General features: G+C 42.8%; 1 protein-coding gene across 1 annotated transcript in view; it reads right to left on the bottom strand.

The window, feature by feature from the left end:
• Positions 1–1,109: 1,109 nt before the first annotated feature.
• Positions 1,110–17,424, bottom strand: part of LOC138246132 (myosin-3) — an 83,362-nt gene continuing 67,047 nt past the window's right edge. Inside the window, exons 29-40 of the mRNA XM_069200404.1 lie at positions 13,450–13,646; positions 12,773–12,956; positions 11,200–11,365; positions 7,184–7,308; positions 5,648–5,956; positions 5,356–5,559; positions 5,137–5,262; positions 3,865–4,035; positions 3,665–3,769; positions 3,484–3,579; positions 2,309–2,446; positions 1,110–1,253 (exon numbers count right to left, since the gene is read on the bottom strand). Coding sequence (XP_069056505.1) covers positions 1,230–1,253; positions 2,309–2,446; positions 3,484–3,579; positions 3,665–3,769; positions 3,865–4,035; positions 5,137–5,262; positions 5,356–5,559; positions 5,648–5,956; positions 7,184–7,308; positions 11,200–11,365; positions 12,773–12,956; positions 13,450–13,646 — 1,845 coding nt within the window. The 3' untranslated portion in view covers positions 1,110–1,229. The remainder of the gene's footprint in view (positions 1,254–2,308; positions 2,447–3,483; positions 3,580–3,664; positions 3,770–3,864; positions 4,036–5,136; positions 5,263–5,355; positions 5,560–5,647; positions 5,957–7,183; positions 7,309–11,199; positions 11,366–12,772; positions 12,957–13,449; positions 13,647–17,424) is intronic.

The raw sequence follows: 17,424 nt of genomic DNA, 5'->3' as shown, positions 1-17,424 counted from the left end.
CTCCTGCTTGTTGCCCTGCTGCCTGCTACCCCCTGACTCTGCTGGAAGGCCATTGCCTTCCCCAACAAGTGATCTCCAAGGGCTTGGACAGAGCTTGCCTTCTGTTGAGAAGTCTCAGGGCCATCAAAGTCTTTATCAGCGTGAGAAAATTGACTGCGCCAGAAAACCAACATTATGCCTGCAAAAATCGCTGCATTGCCTGCAGAAACAACACAGGGCCTGTCTCGCGGCTAAAAAATTGCTGCAGCACCTCCCAAATCAACGCAGCATTTGTTTCATCCTCGCAGTGTGTACTGGATTTGTATAATGGTCGGATGGAAAAAATATTGAAGAACCCACCCTAAAAAGGACAGGTTTTCCAGCACTATGGAAATGGCAGTTCTGTGGCAGCTAGCCCATCACTGAAAACGAAAGAGTTCCCTAACTCTAAATGAAATGAGGGAATGGAGAGGCCAGTAAATCTATCATTTAGGTGAATGTCCTGGTACTCCCCACCTCTCAATGAGGCCCTAAGAATTTGCTGAGAACCCATGAAGCTTTGTGCCACATGATGAAGGCAGATTTAGAAATCAGATCTTCAGGGTCCAATCGCAACAACACAGACATTAAAGTATATTGAAAAGCAACATTCATGCCTATCCCCCCATTTCCTCAACTTTGATGCTTAAGATTTCAAGGGGCTCTTTGCCCACCTGCAGATAGAACAGCATCGGAATGATGACAAACAGCAAAAAGAAGAAAAAAAATGACTTCTCTGCACCCAGGATGTGGAATGTAATCACAGTATCCATCAGAACCACCTCAACCATGCTCCAGTTTAGGGAAGAGCAGAAGACAAACATCTTTGAGGAACAGGACATCACAATGCACCAACAGCCCACTTCCAGAACCCAGCTACCTCTCAAATCACTTGTTGGTGATATATTTGCCATTGACCCTGTACTGCACTCTGCTGCCTTTCAGTTAGGTTTGCGACATACAAATATGACATACATACATATATATATTTCATCCCATCCAAATCACAATCCAAATGTATAAATTCCAAAGAAAAGTTGAACTCAAAGAAAATAATGCTCTTTGCACAGTATCATGAAACAATTACACAATTCTTGAATCCATAGAACGTTTATTTTCTAATTACAGTTGACTGAAAGGGCATCTACTATGACAGATCATAGGGAACCTTCACATTTTGTGCAATTTCCCACGACTTCTCAGACACGAACTTATTCTTCACTTGTTATGACCACCTGGGCAAAAAAATAGATAGAGTTCAAAGGTTTTGTAATATGTGACAGTCCACAATTGAAATACATAAAACAATGTTTATCTTCCTTTACAGTTACCTTGTTTGCATAATGTTACAGGAAAATCTTATTAATCGTATTCATTTTTATCATTTCAAAAGCTAGGTGTAAGCTGTAAAAATGTTTTACTCAGCAATGCTATGTGAGGTTATGTTGCGTTGCTTTCTGTTGTGTTGTTATGTATGCTTGTAAATTGTGCAACAAATCAGCACTAGGCTCAAATATGCTGTGTTCAAAGGCAGAGGTGGGTTCCAAATGGCATTTTATGGAAGACGAGATAAATGCGGACTCTCCTGGAGCCGAGAAAGGCATATGTAGGACTACCAGGATTATTGTACTGTTGTATACGTGGAAAATCCACCAGTTAATATAAGCTCTTGAGCAAGCAAATCATCTATGTAGCAACACCTTTGGTAGGAAGACCTTTTTTGTAGCCTGATTGCATAATGGCTATGGCTGGGTGAAATTCTGCAAAGAAATTGTGCATAATTATACAAAATGCCGGGTACGGAAATTTTCACTATTTTTTGGCTACAACACATCCTCGTGTCCGTTTTTGGTGCAAAGAGACAATTTGTGCTAAAACCAAATCCACACATAATCTCAGTCATTTCGTGTAACATTCGAAATGCAAAAATTTGAAAATTACGCAAGATTAAGCAGGCAAAAATGAAATTTCACCCGGGCCTCATAATAACCCAGGTTGTGGTAATAGTTTAAATGTTTACATTGCGTTTCAGGCTGTATAACATACACCTACTTACACTCACCACCAGATTTCGGTAGACAGACAGTCAGTTAGATAGATAGATAGATAGATAGATAGATAGATAGATAGATAGATAGATAGATAGATAGATAGATAGATAGATAGATAGATAGATATGTTTGTAATTGTTACATTGTGGGTCAATTTGCTTATTCTGATATAAAGGATAAGGCTGAGATATAATTTCGATATACATGGTTATCTCTCTTGGTCAAGAATGTTTGCTTACCTTTGAGGTAGTCACTTCACGTGTCTTGACTCTCAACTTATTGACCTGTGACTCTGCAATATCCGCACGCTCCTCTGCCTCTTCCAGCTCATGTTGGTATTTCCTGCACTTGGACAGGTGAGTATTTGAATGTTCCTCCTATTAAAAGAAACATACGTTTGATACCATGCAATAACTGCCCTATATGAAAGTTCACATTTTATCATACAATAAAACAAGATATTAGGTCTTGTGCATCTCACAGAGCGATCAGCACTCTAATAAGTACCGAACTTCAGTACTCGTTCGAACCAAAAAAAACAAGATTTGGGAAACTAGAGTGTGGTGTGATAAAATAAGACACTAAGGGAATCACTTAAAGAAAATGACATGGTTTGATTATCATGATCGGTAATTATGATGTTGTTGCGTTTATAGCTTTAAATGAGAAATAACATTTGAAAATGGCATTTTCACATCTTTTCTATATTTGATGGTGCAGAGCCAGATTTACAATCTTTTGGCGCAGAGCAGCGCCGCAAGCCTTCTTGGTGCAAGTGTGCCTGCGCTGCGGGGATGATTGTTTTTGTGCAGGAATGGGCACCTTCCTGCACAAAAAGAATTCCAAGAGGAGTTTTCCTCTTTCTATGTGTGCTGCAAAATGCAGCATACATAGAAAAAGGGAACAACTGGGAGAAATAAAGATATTCCTCCCTGTTGCATCACTTCAACACCACCCCTCGGGTGGCGTAGGGTTTTGATGCATTCCCACGTTTACAAAGCCTTGTAAACCTGGGAATGCATCAAAATCCATGGGTGCTGCATGGGAACACTCACGCAACACCCATAGAAACGCCTCCCTGACACAAAGTAAGGCAACGCAGCGACTTGCGCTGCATTGTCTTACTCCATATCTACAAGGCCATGTAAAGCCACTCAAAGTGGCTTTGCATGGCCTTGTAGATATGGGTCAGCAACCTGTGCGACAAATGCATGGGCCTAGGTGTTTGAAGATGGTGTCCAGAGTTGTTGCAGTGTAGTGTGTCCATAGGTGTTCAATTAAAAACAACTACGTTGTGAAATCTGGTCCTCAGCTGCAAATACCAGTCTTGGTATCCAATCTCAAGCCAAGACCACCCATCTCTGAAAACATTTTTTTTTATTTTACTTAGGTTTATTGGCTGTACTGCACTTACCGCCTCTTCAGCCTGCCTCTTGTAAGATTTGACTTTGAGCTGAAGTTTGTCAACCAGGTCAGTCAGCCTTAGAATATTCTTTCTGTCTTCCTCAGCCTATAAAATAAAATGCAGGAGTGTTACAGACTGTTGAGGAGCTTGAAAACAATCCCTGTACGACATTATATCCCTCTATACCTACCTGGAAGGACAGCTCCTTGACACGTCTTTCATATTTGCGCACACCCTTTATGGCTTCTGCACTTCGTTTCTGCTCTGCGTCAAATTCACCCTCTAGTTCACGAATCTGTGAAGAGAACAGGAGAATCATTTTGCTGTTTCACAAAAGCAAGAAGGTTGGCTACATTAGTTAGTCGGCACTCAGCTGGTCCAGGCCCTCACCCTAGCCTCCATCTTCTGGATCTGCTTCTTTCCTCCTTTCAGGGCCAGTTGCTCGGCCTCATCCAGCCGAAGCTGCAGGTCCTTCACAGTCTGATCCAGATTCTTTTTCATCCTTTCTAAGTGAGCGCTGGTATCTTGTTCCTTCTTCAGCTCTTCAGCCATCATGGCCGCCTGGTTGAAAAAGAAACATTAATTGTAAACTAATCGAAGAAATATTTGACGTCGTACATTAAGAGAAAAGATCTGATGAAATGAAAAAAATATTAAACAGTAGGTCCATCATAAACTTCGAACTACCATTTACCACACTTAAAAATAGTTTTGTGATTCATAAAAATAGATTCCAGTCTTTTAGATGAAATGGGTTAGAATGTTCACATATGACACGACTAACTCCTCCAGCATTGTTTGTGGTCTTTTAACTACTGATGGCATGTATGAATTACTACAGTGATAAACTAACATGGAATAGCACCTTGCTTTAGATGCAACCTCCAAAGTGTACAAGTGGTTAACAGAAGTCTACCTTCATCCAACAAAGAAGTGGCTGTTTTAATGACTTTGGTTGCACTCTGTGGCCAGCATGTTACAGCCCTCCCCATGCAAGGACTTTCACAGGTACATTATGTCAGGGCTTAATGCTAGAACTGTACAGTGTTTGCTTTTGTGAGTTGTAATCCTGAATGTAGTGCCATCACATACAATGCAATAGTGCCGAAGGTAATGGGCATCCAATCAACCAAATATTACACTGAAGCAGAAGTCTTAAATCCTGAAATGTTTCTTTGTGATGTCAAAGTGTATGCGGGTGTGGTAACTTCATAATATGTCATATTATGACACATCATTCTAATTGGAATGTACAATGTTTGGGGATGCTGTTGATGATTCCACAGATCAGCAGTTGTTCCCGACCACGTCGAGAGTTGTGGCACTTTCAAGGAAACGTCAAGTTATTTACGTTTCCTGTGTAATTACTTGGAAAGACTGACTACAACAGTTTCAATTTAAACACAGAGGGGCTTATTTACAAGATCCTGGCACCGCCGGTGCGTCACTTTTTCCCATATGAAAAGCGATGCACCAGCAGCACGAAGGGGTTGTAAATAAGCCCCAAAGTGCTTGTAAAATGACAATGGATAATTCTGAATGTGTAATAACAGCATTGATCAGCCATGTTCTTTGGTTTTGGCCTATAATATTTCAATCATGACTCCAATGCCATGAATATAAGTTATTTTGTAATAGCAGTAATGCAATGTAAACTCTTACATCTGTTATCGCCTTCTTCGCTTTCTCTTCTGCATTTCTTGCTTCCCGCGTGGAGTCCTCAACCTCTCCTTGCAGTTGTGAAATATCTGTTTCAAGCTTCTTCTTTATGTTTATAAGGCTGGTGTTCTGCAGCGAAAAGGTATTTGATTATGTTTTTTACACATCCCTTCTCTTTGCTAAGAGTACCCAAGCAGTCCCATCCACCATTTTTCAACTTACCTGAGTGTGGAGTAGCTGTACACGTTCGGTGACATCCATAAGTTCTTGCTCAGCAACTTTCCGAGCCCTTTCTGTTTGCTCCAGGGAAGCCCTAAGCTCCTCAATTTCTGCCAGAAGCAAGCTGTTTCGACGTTCAACCATCGCCAGCTGCTCTTTCAAATCTTCCTGGCCTCGGAGAGCATCATCCAAATGCAGCTGTGCATCCTTCATACAAAAATAAAGAATACGTATTAGATACTGCGACGATTTAATGTGTCATCAATCAAAAGTACTTATAGGAAATCTAGAAGACCTTAAGTTGCCCTTGAACGATCCTCAGGTGTTTCTGAGCTTCAGCAGCCTGCCGGTTGGCATGACTTAACTGGATCTCCATTTCATTCAGGTCACCCTCCATCTTCTTTTTGAGTCTTACAGCTTCATTCCTACTGCGGATCTCAGATTCTAGAGCTGTCTGCATTGTCTCCATCACTCTCTGATGGTTTCTCTTCAGCTGATCAATTTCCTCATCTTTCTCAGCAATTTTCCTGTCAATGTCTGCTCTCAGTTGAGTCAATTCTAGTTGAACACGGAGGATTTTGGCCTCTTCATGCTCTAGGGCTGCCTGTCATTAAGATAAACAGATGGAGGCATAAAGTATTAATGAAACATGTATTCTTTTTAGATGTATCAAGATAACCAAGCAAGAAAAGTAATACCAGTTCATCCTGTAGCAAATTATCTAAACAGAAGCCTTAAAATGCCATTTTATTCTACAAACACTGAATAAATTAGTAATTTGACGCAAGGAAACAATGAACTGCTTAGATCTCACTGATTAGTAAGATGCTAGGATCCAAATTCTTAATAATTTCCAGGTACTTAAACATTACTAGGACTTTCAGACACATGACTAAGAAATATCCTCTAAAACCCTTGCTGAAGAGGAGGTATGATGCGAGGTAATATAACATGTACATGCTAGATTGGTAACACTAAACTGGCTCATTTAGGTTGATAAGTTATCATAAAAATGGTGGGAATTTCATTTGGAAGGTTTAAATACCAACTTAAGTTAGCAGTCAAGGACAATTTTCATTCCTCTTGAGCTGTCATTGCAAATCTGTTTGCAAGTAGCTGTTATGAATCCAAAATTGATCCAACCATATTTGCATTTGTTGTTTGCCTTTAACTAATAAGTGTTGTTTGGGTTCAAGAGCAAACACAGGCCTAAGTGCAAATGTTCATTGCACAGGCGTGTTTTAGGCTCACCTGTGTAAACTGGCCCATAGGTGACAGGGCATCCCAATCACCTATCCAGCTAGTACAAAAGAGCTTAATATATAATGGATATTATCTTAAAGCGATATAAAAGAATAACGATGTTCCTCATTCCAGGATCTTATTCCAATAAACCACTAAGAACACTGACTTCTGTAACTAATCACTAGATGAAACAACAAAGGGCCTGATTGATAAAATGCTTTCTGTGGTCACAAGTCCTGGAATTCTCAAAATAGGCACTGCACCTGCTGCAAAACCACAAGTCGCACAGTGTCAAAGGCACACTGGGAATGAGGAATCTTTTTCCAATTCACAATGCTACTTTTGTGACTCATTGCAATTCAGATGGGGAGGGAGGTGTGGAAAGGGCGCTCTCTCTTTTACCAATGGAAATGCGATGTGTCGATGGATTTCCATGGAAAGTAAGGTTGCAAACCATTGACTGAATAATACTGACAACCGGAAGAGAGTGGAATCGCAAAGTGCAACCTGTCCATGACAGTCAGTTTCCACTGGGTGAATCTGGGCTGGCGGCAATGGGCGGAATCACAGCAGATAACAACCTTACCTCGGCTTCTTCCAGAGCACTTTGCATCTCGATCTTCTCTTGCTCCACCTGCTTTTTGGATTTCTCCAGCTCATGAATGGTTTTGGTACTTTCCACAATTTGTTCTGTTAAATCTGCTATTTCACCTGTTAAAATGCAAGACACGTTGTTTGAGTGATTGATTGCACCAGCCACAGTCCGTAGTAGAAAGTTAGAAATTGTATTCGCCAAACAATGCAAGATATTCCGAGATCTTATGCACCTATTTGAAAAAATGTACCAAAACCCATGTAATAAAAACAGCTGTTAATTACAGTAAGATCTGCCACCTCTAAATAAAACCGACAAACCCGTTATACCGTTCTGAAAATACAGCCTCATATTACAATAGTGTGAATGATGCAGACATGGTGGCAGGGGCCTTCCTGAGGTCTTGTGACAACTGTATAACATGGTTCACAAACTCAAGGTCATTTGGACCATATGTGGCCGTTTTAGGATTTGTTCAATTACGAACTGAGCGAAATTGCATTTGCTCTGTTTTTTGCACGTTATTACCGCCAGCTTCTCGCTGCTGATTCTTGTGGAAAGTGGTGTGTAAGAGGTAATTACATGGGCAAGCGGGTGTAAAAACGTATTTTTCACATTATTCATTATTTATCGATGAGGTACAAACTGGGAACAAACCTCCGATATAAGGGGTTTATTTGTGTTTTTAAGCACTAAGGGGCAGATTTCCTGCTGCCTTTAGAGCCTCCCTACCGCCACCATGTGTGCTCTGTATTTAAAATATGGCGCACCATGGCGCAAGGTAGGGGGCAATAGCGTCAACATTTTTGACGCTATTGATGTACTGTTCAGGGTTAGTGCCAAAAGTTTGGCGCTAATCCGGAACAGTACATAGGGGACCCATTATAACCAATGGTGTGCCCCCTTTTAATGCCCGCTCTGAGCCGGTGTTAAAAGTAGCTGCAAAAAATGACGCAATGGAATCTTCTAGATTCCACTGCGCCATTTTTGCAGTCCTCCTAACAGGGGAATGCTCCCTTTGCATACATTATGCATGGCACATGCATAATGTGGCACAAAGGGTTACAAAGTGGCGCAATGCTTGCATTGTGCCACTTTGTTAATATGGCGTAGGGATTCTTAAAGCCTAACGCCACATTAGTGTAAATAAAATGACGCTGATGTGGCGCTAGTGCTTCTTAAAGCTGGGCCTGATTGTTATTGCACTTCTTTTAGCCCTTGGGTCTAAGTGGGCGGACTGTAAGACTGTGCATAGTAAAGGAAACCCCTTAAACTTTAGCTGATTGCACAATGCACAGACAGTTTTTCCCTCAAAGCTGCACAACTAAAAGGGAAGCATTTTAATTGTGTGGGGTAGTTAAGGATAAAAATAAGGAGTACCATGTGTATCTGCAATCAGCAGGTCAATGGAAGATATTATAAGACAGAGAAACCTAAGGGTCAGAAATTTAACTGAACGTGAAATTATAATGTGATATAGATATACAGTCAGATTTAGAAGACTGAATTACGTAGTTAAGGATGCCATGACACAATGTCACCAACAGAGAGAAGGATTCCATATGTAGGCAGCAAAGACACAGAGGGCCTGATTTATGAAAAATTAGAGCAGCCTTTGCGTCATTTTTTACGCAAAAGAAGTGCAAACTTACAAAATATAATTATATGATGCAAGTTTGCTCCGATTTTGCGTCAAAAAATTATGCAAAGGCAGCACTAGCTTTTCATAATCAGGCCCATAATATTTTGTGTAGTTTACAAATAAGGTGCAGAAGTAGGATTTTTAGAGCTAGGTGGGAAATGTGTAGAAGGCCAAGGAAACAACAGGCAAAGCAATACTGTGCTCACAACAGAATGTGCCGGAAAAGGTCTTTGAATGACCTGCAAGGGAAACAAAAGAAAAGTTTGCCTTTTGTCAATATCTCTTGGGAGATTCCAACCTTGAGTTATTAAGGAAATTAGGCTATTGTAGGTGCATTTTTCTGGGATGTAACGGGTGCCTGCAGGGGTCGCATTAGCCCAAGTAAAAGCTATGTTTAATCATACTTTAGAAAGGTAGAGGTCATAAAGACAAGAGAAGGCTGAATGTTTTCCCAAATCACAAACAGCGGAACCAGGAAAGAGGTTTAGAAGCAAAAGCAAATTAGTCTGACCTTGACTCTGACAAAATGAATGCAGTTTTTTTTTAAATATATATATGACTTGTATCCCCTGAATTAATTCCCACCATTAGTCAGTCTTTGTTTTACATATATATTTTTTACACTTTATGGGCATGCCTGCAAGAAATATTGGTCAAGATTAGCAATAGAGAATTACGTAGCACATCGGTGACACATTGTTTGCAGAACTCAAATGAGGTGCTGGGTGGGTTAATAAAGTAATAGTACAAGAGAAAATACTCAACAATATCCAGATCCAGTGGGACAGTATTATATTCCGGTTAAAGAGTAGCCTGCCTGTCTGAAGTGGTGGGTGACCGGGAGAGAAAGCCCAATGTAGACTTGCATTGAGGTAAGTAGATGGAGTTGACGGAGTGGTCGTTAAGGAGTCATCAAGCTAGAAGAAGATTTTTGTGGTATGAAGGTAGTCAGAAAGGTGTTAGCTCTGAAGTCAATGAGAAGAGCTGTAGGTCTAGCAGTACCAGGAGGGTGAATAGTTTATAACAAAATGAAGTTGTGAGGAACGGACATGGAAAGGGAGGAACAAGCTAAAAATCTAGGGTGACCGTGGCCACACTGTTGTTGTTGGAGATTGACAGGGTCTTGCTTTAGAAGAGGTTTTACAGGTTTTCAGGTAAAGGGGAGTGAGGAATTTTCTCAAGGCAAATGATATGAGTTTGAGTTTGATGGAGGATTGAAAATGGCAAGCACGCAGGTTTAGTGAATGGGACAAGGGATAAAGAGGGAACAACTATTTTGGGTGTTTTTATCAATAGGGAGACACCGAGCCCAAAAGAAGATATGATGAATCAGTAGTCGAGAAATATACATAATGTCGATGTCATTGCTTTTAATAAGCAAACAGCTTCCCGCACAAAGTAGACGGAGGGGTCAAAGTACTTCTGTAGATTGCTCCTACAAGACCCTGTGGGGACAAGGGTGGGGAGGGGGTGTCCGACTGCATTATCGCACGATTGAACTCTTGAGCATTCCAGTGTTTATGATAAAATGCCAGGACCCTATTACATGATTGTTGGGCTTTAAAATTCATCAGTAATTCGCTTCGGATTAGATGTAGTGCTGGATTTTAAAATATCACAATTTGAGAAACAATATAAGATCATTCTTGGCACGTTATGCCTTCTTCGATGTCCTTATTAATTTCAAAAGCACACCTAATCTTGCCCCGTTTTAGGAGAGACAGGTCTCCATCTCAGCGAGGAAGGTGCTTTTTTTTAAATTTCATTCTGCTTGTCAAAACTTCCTTATGACTGGTATTTCTTCTAGATATGGGGAGGACCAAAAACTGCACAGTTGTGCCCTGCTCATAAAATAGACCAGTGTAAATTGGATTAATAATAGCTTTACAGGAAAATTATGTCTGTCGAAACAAGTAGATCAGAATTACTTTCATTTTAAAGTGCTAAATCTACAAATCAAAGGACTTGATATACCGTTTATAGACCGCACACCAGTACATTTTTATTCCAAAAGATATTTCGATAAATTATTTTCACATAACTAAGCGTACTCTAACATGCCCCAAAGTCACTTTCCCATCTTTGTTAAGGAGGGAATTTTGACAAGTGCTCTGATTCACTTGGGCCCCACTTTTCCCACCTATAAAACTAAAATTGTATTTTTGTATTCTTTCTCTGAAACGGTGGCCTTGTAATGCACTCTGTGGTCGTGAATTTCTTTGAGGATGAAGAATCTTTCTCTTGCCGTCAACTCTTCCATCGACCACAGCACATCCCTTCCTGTGTATACACATAGGCTTCCAAAATAACAACGAGGGATTTGAATAACCCAATGTTGCGGAGTTTCTCTAGCAAACAATCTTACTTTGCAGGTTTTTGTTTTCCCGCTTCATCGTCTCCAGGTGGTCCAGTGATTCCTCGTAGGCATTTTTCATTTTGAAAAGCTCTGTGCTTAGGGATCGGGACTCCTTCACTGAGGCCTCAAGTTCCGACTGGGTTTCTTCGTACTTTTGCTTCCATTCCGCCAGAACCTTTGCGGGAATAAAGAACCAGTGTTGGCAGATCTGTATCTAAATTTATACTGAATTTAAACAAGATAATTAATTTTGATAATCATGCGTTTTTCTCCGATTTGCTCATACCCAATCTGTGCGCTACAATCAGCGTAGAGCAGGTACTAATAGCTCAATCTAGGCCCTAATGAGTTCGGAGCATTAGCTCCAGGTGAAGCATCCCAAGTCCCAATTACAAGTGTGCCTGGGTCTGAAAACTCCAGACCCAATAATCTGGGCCCGGGGACACCGTAAGGCAAGGCTGTGGGAAGCAGCATTGCCTGCCTCCCCTTCCCCATCTCACGCCCTGTTGCAGTAAGGCTGTCCTACACCACAGAGATCATCCATGGGTTAACCAGATGTGTTGCATTGCAGAATGCTCTTAGCATTTCTACTGCACTGTTCAGTAGTACCAGAGGTTTCCACAGTGGCGGAAAATGGTTTTAGTCTGATTAACAAACAGCATTTCTACTTCATTTACTGGCACAATCACCATTATGGCCAAAGCCAAAAAGCTCGTCTTGAAAGGAGCTATGAAACCAGAAATAGACAGTGACGGGCAATGCCTGTCGTTCATAGATGTGCCATTGAAGTCCTGAAAGAAGCTAAGAGAGCAACCATCAGCTGCATCTGAACATCTGGCAACATTACTCGTGTTCCACAACCCTTGCAGATGTCCATTTTGTATCTCCTTGCTTCTCCTATTACAATCACAGCAGGGCGTTTTTAACATACTTAAAGGTACATGTAAGCTCTGAGAGTTCATCCGATTTCACAATTTAAACAACTTCTGCTCATGTTATTCCAACTTAAAGACCATTTAGTAACACTGTTAAATCCATATTACAAGAAGGGCCAAGCAGAATTCCTATGCAGAATTGCGCTCAACCCAATCACGAATGGCCTGGTATTCTTGCACCCACAAATCAGGACTCTGTCTGTACCCCCAGCCGGCCATCTCTCTACATGCTCTTCCCATCAGGGCACTTTACCCTTTCCCTCTCCCACCCTTCTAACCTCCCTCCCTCCACTCAGCCACTCAGAATAGCACCTCCTTAGAGCAATTTATTAATGGAATTATTCAAATCTTCAATACAGAGATTAACATGCAGAATTCTGCAGAGTGAACTCATTGTTCACCCAGTGGTCCTGCATCCCAAGTGGGCTAAATCATGACTGCATGTACTGGTTGGGTGTTAACACATGGTATCTGTAAATATGAATACGGAGTATGCAACCCACCAGTACCCTGGTCGTGATTGCGCTCTCGGCGGTATTAATCAGTAATGCAAATATTTCCATCTTTCCCATAGTCGGGAGTCAAATGCCAGAGTTTCCCAGATGGATCTAGACTATCCCAAATCATCCATTGATTTAAATGTGTACCTTGTCAAAGTTTCTCTGCTTTTTGTCAAGAGCTGCTGCAAAGGCATTTGATCTCTCAACATCAATCATCAAATCTTCCACCTCTCCTTGCAATCTCTGCTTTGTCTTCTCCAGTGAGGAGCATTTAGAATTCACAGCTTCAATTTGTTCTTCAGCCTCCTGAAGTCGCTGAGCAAGTTTCTTCCTGGAATATAAGCAAACATCACACAAAGATGAATCTAGGTTTTGACTCATCATGAAAATACGGCAATATTTCCATTTAATGAGGTTTGATACCAGGAAGCAAAAGTGTGTTTCAAACACTGTTGTCAATAGACTACCTGTAAACATTAATTCACACGTGTATTAAGAAATACATTCTTATTGAGTTAACTGAAAGTTAAAGTAAACTCTGACAATCTATGACAAGACCTAAACAACATAAGGCTTCTGCTATATAACAATTCAAAGCATCTTAAGACTTGGGATTAGTCCCCTGGGACATGGCTTTATGGGAAGTATAAATGATTTGCAATTCAATGTAAGACGATAATTTATGTAATTGTATCAAGTTTTTAAAGATCAGTATTTATGAGGGACATATAATAGTATTAACTGTGGTGTACTTATTTTTACCAAACAACGTTAATATACAGTTAATTCTTTTGAATGAAAAGAGTATTTGATACAATCCGTACTTAGCTTCTTCCAGCTCCTCGGTGCGCTGGATGGCATCTGTCTCGTACTTAGTTCTCCACTGAGCAACCTCACTGTTGGCCTTGGACAATGCTCGTTGCAGCTCAGACTTGGCCTCCTGCTCCTCTTCATATTGTTCACGCAGTAAGTCACAGTCATGGCGAGATGATTGCAGGCCATGTGCAATAGAACTCTTAGCCTAATACAGAAAGGAATCAATGTAAAAATATGTTACTAAAGATGGGCCCAATTTTCAAGTTACTTAAAGACGAATTTGACGATAGAGGAAACCTGAAATAGCTTTGGTAGTGCACAGCCAGTAACAACGAGATCTAGCATAAACTTAATCTAATGAGTAAACCCGTTCTGGTGACAACTGGTACAGTTTCAGCAGTATGTCAATTTGGCCAATATTTCCTTCTTGGGGGGGGGGCGGCGTGGCCTCACAAGATGTCTGAGCTCCGTAGGCCCAATACAAAATCCTTCACCATCCTCCCATTAAGAGCCTCGTTATGCATCCCTTACGGGCTCTAGGGATTAGTACTAGGACACCTGAATATCCTGCTGTCCCCCTGTTAGGGGTTCCACAAGTTTGACAACACAGAGACTGCCATTTAGGTGTGCTTGAAGATGCCGCGTGGTGATGAGAGACGCCGCACCTGTGATAGCCGTGATTGGTGCCGCCCTGGACACCAACCCGCCAAGGCAGCTAAAAGAACTGCCGCAGCACTCAGGCAGAAGGCATCAGATGTGGGTGCCTGGGCCGGGAGCTGAGGGCTGGATCGTGGTGTGGAGGGCGTTGCAGGAGGACGACGGCGCACCTGCATCCAGCTGGCTGAGCCCTGAAAAACACCAAAAAGCGGTAGGCTTTGCTCCCTGCCCACCCTGGACTTGTAGCGAAACACCCAGAACCCCTGGGAGGCTGGACTGACCTGCGGTGAAATGCATCATGAGGGTGAGCAAGGCTGAAGCTGAGGCCTACACTAAGTGCAGGACCAGGCCATTCTGAGTGCTACAACTGAAATGGGGTTCGGCCGCATACAAGTGGAGAATTCCTCCGGTGCGATGGTTACTGAGGGAGCTGCTGGGAGCTGTACCAGCTCTCAACACCCCATTTGAAGGGTGGATTGTGGGTGCCTGCAAGAAGTACTGATATCGGTCGTGCTGCGTCAAGCGGCTGATGGGACACTGGGAGCACTTTGGGGCCACTACTAGGAGCACACAGGCAGGACACTAGGGCAGGCATAAAGTCACACACTACAATATTAGTGAAGAGGCACAAAGGGGGCATGCTTGCCAGCACAGATTACTGACACCCACTTGCGGAGGTCCTATATGCCTTCCCCACTGCCTGGAGCCTCCACATTTGACACAACAGCTGAGGTAGGGAGCTGAAGGCTGTGGGGGCCCACTGTGTGTTAGGAACTGGCCCTATACTCGATTAACAGCTGCAAAGATACAGAGCCGCAAGGCAATGTTCAGTAGCTCAGCGACACTCCCCCAGGGGGTAAAGACGCAGGTGAGCATCAGTGCATTTAGCTGGGGAGTCGACCTCTGAGCCTGGTGGTCTTCGGTAGTGATGCAACCCTGATGGACAGTGGGATCAGACCTTCCCTTGGGATGCGAGTGGTTGGCCTGCGCTGATTGTTGGTGCTTGTGGGACCTTGCCTGTGCCAGAAAGCACAGGACAGACGCATCAAGTTGAATGGAAAAGTGTCGGACTGGGGCATTCTTGGGTAGCAGTATCTGATGTAGTGGATGACATGTAGTGAGGTGAGAGGTCAGTGCCCCTGAGAGATCACAAAATAGTGTGATTGATCAGTTGTACATGTAGTGATGATTTGTGAACATTTGAGCTGACGATGGTGAAAGATAAGGTGGCAAAAGGACAGCAGAACAACACAATTACTCAAGATGCACTGCCACAGGGACTGCAGCAGCTCACCACATGCAAGACAGGTGCACAGATGCCAGAGCCACTGGAGGAACAATCTTGGGTGGCGCTGATGGAGGCAATTCAGGGCTCCCATAACGTACTGGAAGGCAAAATAGACATGGTAGCATGTCAGGTGGGGTACCTACATGTAGATCTTCAGAATGTCTTGGAAAGGGTGATGGCCACTGAGCAACCAATCAACATTCTTGGGCAGGATGTGGTCACTTTCAAGGAACAAGTGAGCAGCCTGACAGCTACAGTCAAAATGCTAGAGAATAAAGTGGATGTCGCCGAGGGTGATGCCGCTGTAACAACCTGCGGTCGGTGGGATTTCCTGAATGAGCAGAGGGTAGCTTTGCTGAATCCTTCCCGGAGACATGGCTCCTCACAACACTCAAACTGAAGGGCCTGTTCCTATGTTTACGGTGGAAAGGGCATGAAGATCGTTGGTTAGATGTCCTCAGCCAGAGGCCCCCTGAGAGCCCTCATTGCATGGATTTTCAACTACAGTGACAGAGACTGTATCCTCAAAGCAGCTTGTGAAGCTGGAAGTCTGAAATATGAAAACCAGCCATACACATATTTTTAGACTACACTCGGAAAGTACAGGCCCAGAGAAAATAATTTGTGGCTCTGTGTGGTCGCACAGGGCAAAACCAACTTATTTGACTGTCCTGAGAATAATTGGGCCTGGTTGAAACAATGGGACAAAGTGCCACATGGGAAACAGGGCACCCTGCGATCTGGCAGGGGCAGACAAGTGAGGAGACAACTAGGTACAAGCTACAACATCTCCCAGGGACAATAGTCATTTGGAGGGGATACAAAATCCCATATGAAGAGGCAGGAGGACGGTACGCTTGCAGAAGTACGGATGGAAAGGGTCGGTGAGATCGACTCCCAAAGCAGTGGGGAGGAGGTCCTGAATCCAACCCTCACAGGAACTGCTGAACTTCAACCTAAATTATCTGGTGGGCTGATCACTGCGGTGAAGGTGTGACCATGGTGATGATCTGTAAGTATGCTGTGCGAAGGGTGGCATGAGGAAATGGGACATCAAGGATTGACCAGGAACAGCTGACAAGGTGGTGTCCAACTTATATATATATATGAATGGAACTGTGAACAAGGCTGTACATATAGATTGGCTCTTAAGGGGGGACACATTTAAGGTATTGTTAGAGCAGCAAGAGTGAGACCTGGTATGGAACTCTACCCCAATAGGGGTGGAGAAAACACTAGCTAAACTCGCTCCTGCTCTGAGAGGGGTATAGATTAGAGTAGCACACAGTGCACGTTTGGGGACTAAGAGTGGAAATAGTGTACCAGCCAGTTTAATCATAGAGGGGTTGGTTTAGGGGGTACCTGTGCTAGTATAGCACAGGATGGTGAGCAATCATGACTTGTTTGTATGTTGTTGTTGAAAGATTGTCTGGGGTGGGAAGGGTTGGGGAGAGGTATGTTCTTGTTTATGGTATGGTACTGATCATGATATAAATAGTCTTAGTCATATGTACAAGGGGTAAAACAGACAAAGAACGATCTTCACTCCAAGGCGATGCACATGGATAAAAGGCTAGTGAGTAGTAGATCTCACCTAACACTATGACACAATTACATTAAATTGTCACATGGAACATCAGGGGCTTGAGCAGTTATGTGAAGAGATACCGGGTGCACTCATATTTAAAGCACATTGGAGTGAGCATAACGTGCCTGCAAGAAACGCACCTCACATACAGCGAAGCAGAGAGACTGACGAAAAGATGGAAGGGACAGATGAACACGTCCACTTTCTCCTCTTACATATGGGAGTGGCAGTCTGGATGACACTTGTGGTCCCCTTCTATGTGACTGATACCGAGCCAGACACCCAGGGTCGATATGTCCTGGTACAGGGAGCACTGGGTGGTGTGGACCTTACTATTTTGAATATATATGCCCCTACTTTGCCATACTATATTGATGCGTGGCAAGCGTGTACCACCCAACGCCCCTTACCTGATTCATCTGGTGGCAGAGGTGTGTGAACTAGTGGTCA

This window comes from Pleurodeles waltl, chromosome 7 (genome assembly GCF_031143425.1).
Source record: "Pleurodeles waltl isolate 20211129_DDA chromosome 7, aPleWal1.hap1.20221129, whole genome shotgun sequence".
Classification (NCBI taxonomy): Eukaryota; Metazoa; Chordata; class Amphibia; order Caudata; family Salamandridae; genus Pleurodeles; species Pleurodeles waltl.
Note: the sequence above shows the minus strand (reverse complement) of the source record. Positions and strands in the feature narration are given on the sequence as shown.